The sequence below is a fragment of the Marmota flaviventris genome, chromosome 3 (genome assembly GCF_047511675.1).
Source record: "Marmota flaviventris isolate mMarFla1 chromosome 3, mMarFla1.hap1, whole genome shotgun sequence".
Taxonomy (NCBI): domain Eukaryota; kingdom Metazoa; phylum Chordata; class Mammalia; order Rodentia; family Sciuridae; genus Marmota; species Marmota flaviventris.
Window position 1 is genome coordinate 36,812,974 of NC_092500.1, and position 9,366 is coordinate 36,822,339.

General features: G+C 36.8%; 2 protein-coding genes across 2 annotated transcripts in view; one reads left to right on the top strand and one right to left on the bottom strand.

Annotated features, from left to right (window-relative positions):
• Positions 1-935, bottom strand: part of Mettl25 (methyltransferase like 25) — a 107,807-nt gene extending 106,872 nt beyond the window's left edge. Inside the window, exon 1 of the mRNA XM_027920012.3 lies at positions 633-935. Within this exon, the coding sequence (XP_027775813.2) occupies positions 633-891 (259 nt within the window). The 5' untranslated portion in view covers positions 892-935. The remainder of the gene's footprint in view (positions 1-632) is intronic.
• On the top strand, positions 916-8,930 carry Ccdc59 (coiled-coil domain containing 59). Its single transcript, XM_027920135.3, has 4 exons — positions 916-1,232; positions 2,245-2,554; positions 5,537-5,636; positions 8,540-8,930. The coding sequence occupies exons 1-4, from the start codon at positions 1,079-1,081 to the stop codon at positions 8,699-8,701; spliced, it is 726 nt and encodes a 241-aa protein (XP_027775936.1). The 5' UTR covers positions 916-1,078; the 3' UTR covers positions 8,702-8,930.
• Positions 8,931-9,366: the final 436 nt, after the last annotated feature.

The window sequence follows — 9,366 nt, forward strand, 5'->3', positions numbered from 1 at the left end:
GGTCACCAAGCTGCCTAAGTGACTCCAGAGGTTTCCCAACACATTTAAAATACCAAATCTATGGCCCAGAAAGCTCTATGGGACCTGTTCTCTGTGTACTTCCATTACTGCACCTGCAGCTGCCCTCAGGTCCTGGCTAAGACTAAGTCTATCCTGTGGTTCCCACGGTCAGCAATCCTGTTCCCTTGGCTCTAGGCCAACTAGTACCTTCCCTTCTTAGGTTAGGGAGGCTCTTTCCACAAGCCCTGTCACCTCACACTGTTTTTATTTTCTACTTGGCCATTAGTAACATCTGAAATTTCCTTTTTTTTCTGTTAACTTTATTTCCTACCTAGAATCTATAAACCCAGTGAAAGCACTGTTGGCTGGTTTCACTCAAGTCAAAAATTGTTTTATGACTAAATAAATGCCCCTTGTTTTCCTTAAATTATGGTAAGTCTCAATACACCCCAATACAAAAGAGGCATCGCAGAAGGGCTGTCGCCACCCAGTCCCCAGTAAACTGATCCCTGTTTTCCCGGGAAAACGACGCCCAGCCCCTGCCCGGGTCAGGTGTGCTTCCACCTGGCTGCACGCAGTGCAAACAGGACCCATCTCTCCTCCCTTCCCACCCCGCCTACTCCGTCATTCACCTGCTCGCGCCTCTGCTTCCACCAGGGGGCGCGCCTCCGGAAACCTGGCCTCTGCCTCCGCCGCGGACCTCTTCAACGCAGCCAGCACAGTCTCCGGAGACAAGTCAACCAGCTTTTCCCACACGGACTCTGTGTAGAAGTCCACCGTGTGCGCGTTGGAAATAGGCAGAGCGTCCCTCAGGAACCGCAGCAGTCCCTGTAACTTGGCATGCAGCGTGGGCAGGTCCTGGGTCGCCGGGAGAGGGCAAGCAGCAGCCATGACGCGCAACCTCCCGGGCTGTAGGTGGCGCAAACATGGCCGCGCGGCATCGACTCTTGACAAAAGTGGTGCAGACCTGATCAGTGGAGCTCCGAGTCGGCTTTTAGTCTGGCGATGGATTGCTTCTGTTTGGTGACGTCTTTCAGGAACGTCCGTCGTGGTGATCTGTCCACCGAATTGGTCCACTATGGCACCCGTCAGGCCGGCAGCGAGGTTGAGAATCGGTGGTTTGGGGGCGCGTGTTGAGGGGGTTTCACCTGTCGGATGCAGGAATAAGAATGGGAAAAAGAGGACCTGGCGGCCTAACTATCCTCAAGCTTTTTCGGGCAGCGTTCGCGAGGGTGCGTAAGAAGACAGCCATTTAGAAGCCCTTAGGTCTGCGAAGTCCTGGGACGCGCGATCCGCCTAAGCTTGAAAGAAGGTTTTAGGAACCAAAACCTGGGTCCTGCTGGGGACAGAGGAAGCCATTCCTAAAACCGCTGAAACCGTGCGCTTCCCAGAGCTCTGGATGGGCAGATGGGGGTAGAGTTGATCATTTAAATCGGGTTAAAATGTCTCCTTAGAAATAATATCAGACTTGATGAGAACTCCTTTCCTCTGTGGCCCTAAGGGGAGAGCGCCTGCAGGTCCACTGGGGTGTGTTACATTTATACATTTGAACCTCTATTACGGTAAGAGATGGAGTGCAGGATGGGGCCAGAAATACAGTTCTCAAACTTTGCTGATTCCAGATATCGCAATAGCCATTCGCATCTCACGGTTCTTCTTTTTTTTTTCTTTTTTTCTTGCTGTTGGTCCCTCAGATTCCATTTTGAATGCATAACTATAAAATAAGTTCAGTCTTCTGATAATTGTTAGTTGTGCAAGAAAGTCAAGCACTTTTTTTTTTCTTTTGGTTGCAGTATTTTTACCGTAGAGAAACTTACTACACAACGGATTGTAGTAAGTGTGTAGTACGTTGTGTAGTAAGTTTCTCTAAGGTAAAAAGATGTGTTTATTCGTACGTATTTGTTGAAGGGCCTGATTATGTTAGAGGACCTAGAGGAATTTGGTTTTGATTGGTGAGTACAGTTATAAATTCAAGTTTGCAACAGTCTGAACTGGTCAGTTTTTGAGATTTTTAGGTGGTTGTATGACAAATGTCCGCCAAATCTTTTTGCAGATGGCCAACTTGCTGTTCAGCCCTTCTGCTTAAATTTGTTGCCAGACACATTTCTCTTAAAGAATAAAACAAAATAATTGTAACATTTGAATGTAATAATGTATTAAGATTTCATTTTTAATTAACAGCTTTATCTTTTCATTCAATTTATGTTTTGTGACAATAATCATTACCTATATCCTTCAATGTAGGGCAAGGCTTTGCATTTCGGAGAAAACTGAAGATTCAACAACATTACAAGAAATTGCTGTGGAAGAAAAAGAAGGCTCAAATATCACAGGAGTCCCAATTCACAGATCAGTATCCAGATCATCTGAAACATCTTTATTTAGCTGAAGAAGAAAGACTCAGGAAGCAACTGAGAAAAGTTACCCAGCCTTTGTCAGAAGAACAAGTTGACCAGCCTTTGCCTGAAAAAGAGCATAGCATTGATCAGACTTTGTCTGAAGATGAATGTAGTGTTCATCAGCCTCAACCAGAACAGTGTGGCAAAACGAAAAAGTATGTATTTTTTTCTGAAGTCTTTTACTTTAAGTGTAAGTAGTATTTTCTGAAAGGTATTATAGGAAAATTTACATAGGAATTGTGATTTTTCTTATTTAACACATTTAGAAGTCATGGTGTAAGTAGGGATCATATTTTCTTGGAAGAATTCTTTTTAACTTTAAATAACTGAATTAGACTAGTTTAGCATAAATGAAGAAGTGATGAAGTTAAAATATCTGAGCTTTGGCTTTCTGCCTTACGTACATGTAACTTACTTGGACCATAGTTAACTCCTATTACTAATATATTTAAGTAATATTTGAGAATTATTGTAAGTGTGGTCAATAACAGCTTAGATCGTAGAGCCAAACTTAGCATATTGTTTCCTAGTGTCCTTTAAACTGGGAAGGATAATAAGTGTGTAATTGAGAGCCACTGTATTGCACAGCTGTAGAGTAGATCATTCACTGAGGTAAATGGTGTTAGTATATCTTGATGTGTGATGACAGAGTTAATTTATATCAGGCATTTAAAAGGATGTATAACACATGGTAAGTGCTTATAAGTGTAAACTACTACTACTCCTGTTACTAATCTGGATTTTCTTCAAAGGATAGGAAATGGTTGTAACTAAAAAATGACATGGCTCCACAGCACTTTGGTATTATAAGAGCTAACTATAAACTGTTTCTCCACATATTTCAGGTAAAAACATAATAAAAACTTAAACTTTCAAAGAAGTCAAATGATACTTGGGTCCATAATTTGTTCTTTTAACACTGTGAATTATTTGTGCTAAAACTAACACGCACTAGGACTCTAGGAAAAAAGTTTAGTTGGGGACAAAGGCATAGAGACTAAAACTTCTGTTTTTTTTTTTTCAGTAGACTTATCTGTCATATTACTAAACAATGGAGTTGTGCAGTGAAAAAGTAAGCACTAGCACTATAGATTTGAGTTATTACCAGTGATAATCAGGAAACAAGTTAAGATTTTTTTTTTTTAAAAAAAAGCTTTTTATTTTGAGATTGAAAAAAACTGTCATTGAAGAAGATAAATAAACTTGTCAAAATTGAAGAATTGGGGAAATGGAAGGACAGCTAACTCAGCAGAGGAAAGTTGTGAGAAGGATCAGAAGAGAAAAAGGTCACCTAAACTAAGAGAGTAGACTTTTCAAAAGTAGTGAATAGTCATTTAAAGAGACCAAAATGGCCCATTGATGATCCTTGGATAGGAAGGCATCACTATCTTGGCCTGGGTAGTTTGATTGGAGTGGGGGACCAGAAGTGAGACATTGAAAAGGTAACGAGTAAATGGAAAGTGACAGTCATAGTCTGTGCTTTATTCTTTCTAGGAACTTGACTATGAAAGTTAGGGGAAAAGATTAGGAGCTAAGAGGACATATACTCTAATAATGGATAATGAATTTTTTTTATTTACATTAGCAAGGGAGTTGCAGAAAAATGTGATAAGTTGAGAGACAAAGGAAAGAAAGATTACTACTCAGTCAGGTATCCTAAGGAAATAAATGGTATCCCAGGTATTTAGATTAGCCTTGGAAGGAGGAACACTTTCAAAGAAGTGAAAATGCTGTAATATTGAACATTTATTTCTAAATGGAAACTAGGTCCAAGGCACGGTGGTGGATGAAATAGAATTGAGACAAGGTGGTCAAAGAACTTTAACATTAAAGTTTCTTCATACGAGCAACTTCTATAATGTCTTTCAATGTAATGTATTTTTTTAGTCTGTCTTTAAATTTTTTTTTTAACATTGTAGGATCTTTCAAAGCTTTTTATATTTCCCATGGTGAAATATTTCTAAGAATTTTCATTAACCACCCAGTAATTGATCCATAATCTTTAAAAAATTTTTTTCCATTAGATATACATTACAGTAGAATGCATTTATGCACTGTGATATATCATTCATAGATGGAATATAATTTTTCATTTTCTGAGTGTACATGTTGTAGAATCATATTGGTCATGCAGTCATAAATATGCATAAACTAAGAATTTCTGTTTCATTCTATTATCCTTCCTATCTCCACATCCCCTCCCCTCTTTCCCTTCACTTCCCTCTACCTAATCTAAGGTAACTCTATTCTTCTCTAGTGCCCCCCCACCCCTTATATTGAATTAGCATCCGCATATTAGAGAAATATTCGGCCTTTGGTTTTGGGAGACTGGCTAATTTCGCTTAACATGAAATTCTCCAACTCCATCCATTTACTGGCAAATGCAATAATTTCATTCTTTAAAGCTGAGTAATACTCCATTGAATATATATATACCATTCATCTATTGAAGGGCATCCAGGTTGGTTCCATAGTTAAGCTATTGTGAATTGAGCTGTTATGAACATTGACATGGATGCATCACTGTAGTATGCTGGTTTTAAGTCCTTTGGATATACTGAGGAGTGGGATAACTGGGTCAAATGGTGGTTCCATTCCAAGTTTTCTGAGGAATATTCATACTGCTTTCCATAGTGGTTTTCCCAATTTGCAGTCCCACCAGCAATATATGAGTTTACCTTTTCCTCCATATCCTCACCAACATTTATTGTTGCCTGTATTCTTGATGATTGTCTTTCTGACTGGAGTGAGTTGAAATCTTACAAATAACCCAATCAATAAATGGGCTAAGGAACTGAACAGACATTTTACAGAAGAAGAAGTACAATTGATCAACAAGTATATGATTCATAATCATATAATTGCAAGTATGTTTTCAATCTTATTATTATTAATATGCAAATTGTTTTTTCCTATTCTCTCTATTCTCAATTAATATGCATTAGTGAGACTCAGGTATCAGAGTTAAGGAGTGAACGAGAAGTGGCAGTCTATTTTCTGTTCTTTATAAACTTGACTGAAAAGTTTGGGTGAAAAGATTGTCTATAAATATGTATTTGACACCAAATCATAATTTGGTGTCATCATAATTTTGGTTAAGTCATTTTTAAAACTTATGATTTATTTGTCTTATAAAGTTCTGTGACTATTCCAAAAAAGAATAAAAAGAAAACATCAAATCAAAAAGCACTAGAAGAATATGAACGGATACAAGCTAAACGTGCTGCCAAGAAACAAGTAAGTTCTACTTTTACAATATTTGGGTACATTTTTCCTTATTTATCTGGAATACAACTTGTGTTTCTTGGGGTGGTATTCTTGGGGTAGTCTGTAAATATATATAATTTTTTCTTTTTTCTTTCCTTTTTTTTTGGGGGGGGGTGGTCATTGGGGTTGAACTCAGGGCACTCTACTACTGAGCTACAACCCCAGCCCTTTTTTGTTTTTAAGACAATGTCTCACTAAGTTGGTCTTGAACTTGTGATTCTTATGCCTCTGCCTCCCAACTGGAAATATTTCTTAAATGAATGAATGAGCAGAATCATAGAATTGCATCATGTTCACATTCATTGATTATTTATATTATCTCAAGAAATACTGCTCGGTCAAGAATAGAATTTTAAAACTATTGCTTGGGGGTTAATAATATGTGCACCTGGGATAATGGTTCAAGAACTGGCAAAGAGATTCTTATGCTTAATAAAATTTGAGAACCACTAAAATACAAAATATGGATGATCTTGCATTAAAACAAGTAAAAATCAGAGGGGAGGTTTTAGAATAAAATATTAAGAATTGATTTTTCCCAACTAAAAAACCTACTATTTTATATATTATTTTGTTACCTATTTTTTAACTTAGCAGAAAGTTGCTACTCAGTTATCATTCAGAAAATCAGAATTTTAATAGACTTTTCCAATGAGTACAACAATTATCTATAGCTTCAACAAAATTTTCCTGTTATAGAGGTTATGGTTAGTTCAATTGCCTTTTTGTTTTTGATTTAGAATAAATATATGTAGTTAAGAAAACTTAAGAGTTTAACAATGGCAGACTGGGATGAAGCAGAAATATCTCTCTGGAAATACTGGACCCTTATGCTTTTTTCTAAGCGTCCACAGTTTGCCATCTTTGGAAACAGTATATCAAGTGAAGCATAGTAAGGACCGTTATGTTGTTAAACATTTTGTATACTGCCACAGTCTGGCTGGGCACAAATGCCGCAGTCTGGCTGGGCACACAATCACGAGCCACCACACAGCTTGTAAATTCAAACAGCAACTCTTTATTCCCGAACTCACACCAGCCGTCTACAATCACGTTCTGGGGATATCCACGTTCTCTGCCCAAAATCCACGTTCTCTGCCCAAATCCACGTTCTCTGCCCAAATTCACCTCCACTGGGCTTCTATCTCCAAAATATACTGTCTGAATCCCGTGAGAACTCAAGGGGAACTCAGGCAGCAGGATACGCCCTATTCCCAGGAGGAATAATCTTAAACCTTAAACCTGGAACCTAAACTGGGAACGCCCTAAACACGATTATCTTAAACCCGGAACACCCTAATCCGCCCTGGTCCTTGAGCAAGGTCACCTATTCAATGTCACTGCAACATGGGGTACGCTGGCAAGGAAATTGTCATACCTACTTACTTGGCTAATGGCTCCCAGCAGTATACTTTTAAAATTTCCTTTATATAGAATGGGTTATATAAAAAGAGTTTTATATCATGAAAATTAGCCATTTCTTAGAACTAGTAGATCTCAGATTTTAAAGCCAACACCATTACAGATGGGAAATTGTTAAGAACGTTAAGTACAGACCCATAATTGATGGTAAAGATATTAAAATACATATATTTTGCTTAGAAAAACTCCATGGGGTAAACTAGGCTTCATATACCTAAATTTACAAATAATGATTCAAAACTCAAGTACTTATAAAAATAAATGAAATACAAAAAAAAAAAAAATGTAATTTTAAGTAATATAATGTAGCATGATGGGAACTTACAGTATTTGGATAAAAGATTCAGCTCTACCACTTATCAGAGATCTTGGACAATCCTGTCAGAAATCACTAGCTCAGCTCCTCACCTGTAATATGCACATAGAAAACTAGCATCAAAATTTTTATTTTTAATTTTTGGGAGGTGGTGTTCTGGGGATTAAACCCAGGAGTACCTTACCACTGGAACCACTTCCTCAGGCCTTTTTTTAAATTTGTTATTGTCAAATAAATCTCACTAAGTTGCTGTGGTTTCCCTAAATTGGTGACACTGGTCTTGAACTTGCAATCCTCTTCCTCAGCCTCACTAGGATTACCAGTGTGTGCCACTGAACCCAGCTAGCATAAAAAGTTTTAAGATAATGGAATGTACTATGATTTCACATAATTATGTGAAAGTATTTTGTTAATTATGAGTAAATATAAGTCCTGTATTTGTGTAATGTGTTATTTTTTGGCTATGTGCATCACAGAGAAATTGGAAAATGGTACGCATATTGCACTATTTAAGAACTTTTAACTTTTGTATTTACTAAGAATATTGTAGTAAATTTTGAGTAGTGGCTTTTCAGAACCATTTAGAACTTTGAATTTTTTTTCTTTATACTCAGACTTGAATATTTATTTTAACATATCAAAATAACTCTAGTTCTTAATGGTCAAAATCATAATGTCTAGCAGAATGTTTTGCACTATATCATAAGTAGTCAATAATTTTTTAAAAAATTAAACTGCAAAGCAGATGACAAAAGGGATACCAGATATACGTTTTTGGAAATGAAGTTTTTAGTTTTATGTGGAAAATTACACTAGACAATCTTTAGTCTTCTCTAACTTCAGTGGATTTAATTAGTAGAGATATATATGTCTTCTCTCTTTGACCTAATTTTATTTGCATATAAATATGTAAAATGGTTCAGTAACTTTACATTAGTCCATGTTATACCATGTATTTTTATAGTGTGAAGACAAATAATTATATACTGCTTCAATTTGGGGAAGCTATTTACATTTTACAGAATGTAAGAGAGAAACCTGAAGAGTGTTTGCATGGTGATAGCTATCTTAAGACCACTTCTAAGTTATTTCTACTGCTTGTGATTAGTGAATTCACATATGTTAATAATTTCAGGAGTTCGAGAGGAGAAAAAAAGAGAGAGAAGAAGCTCAAAGACTCTACAAAAAGAAGAAAATGGAAGTGTTCAAAATATTGAGCAAAAAGACTAGAAAGGGCCAACCAAACTTGAATTTACAAATGGAATATCTTCTTCAAAAAATACAAGAAAAAAGTTAAATCAGACATTTTTTTCCTAAGGAAAAATGATTAAGGGTTAAATTCTGCAAATATTTTTGTTCTTGTGAAAGAAAATTTTCTATATATGCTGTAGATTTTGTGACATTTATTTTCCTCTGGAAGAAGGATGACCTGAAGAACTGAAAGAACCTTCTATTTGAGAAACATGATCAAGCGTGTACTGCTTTTGTATCATATGATGTTTGTGAAATAAAAGTTTTAAAAATAAGAGTGACAGCTTTCAATGAAGCATTTCAAGTACATGTACCTGTTTCAGTTTGGTAATCAGCTACAGTATATCGCTTTTAAATTCATTTTGATGAGAAGGAAGGCAGCGACTCCCTCAGAGTATTTAATATTCTATTTATTTTAAATTATGTATGCTATAGGAGAATGTATTTTCCAGACACCCAAGAATAGGATACCTGAGTGCTAAAATAACCTATTGCCATCATAACAAGGTAGGCTTGGTAAAGGAGTTTGGCTTAAGAATTGAGTCTGATTTTTATAAACATTCCTTAAGTGGAAGGACATAGCTTATTAGTGTAAAACCTTTTAAATTATTGTGGAAACCCAGCAGTGTCACAGTAAGAATAAAGCTTTCTAGATCCTATGGGAGGTACACCATGATTGCATGATCTCCATGTCACTCTGTTGGTGCATGC

Coding starts and splice junctions, on each gene's coding strand:
- Ccdc59 (XM_027920135.3), top strand. CDS start 1,079: ATGGCACCCGTCAGGCCGGCAGCGAGGTTGAGAATCGGTGGTTTGGGG. Junction 2,555..5,536: donor CAGTGTGGCAAAACGAAAAA/GTATGTATTTTT, acceptor TGTCTTATAAAG/TTCTGTGACTATTCCAAAAA. Junction 5,637..8,539: donor AACGTGCTGCCAAGAAACAA/GTAAGTTCTACT, acceptor TAATAATTTCAG/GAGTTCGAGAGGAGAAAAAA.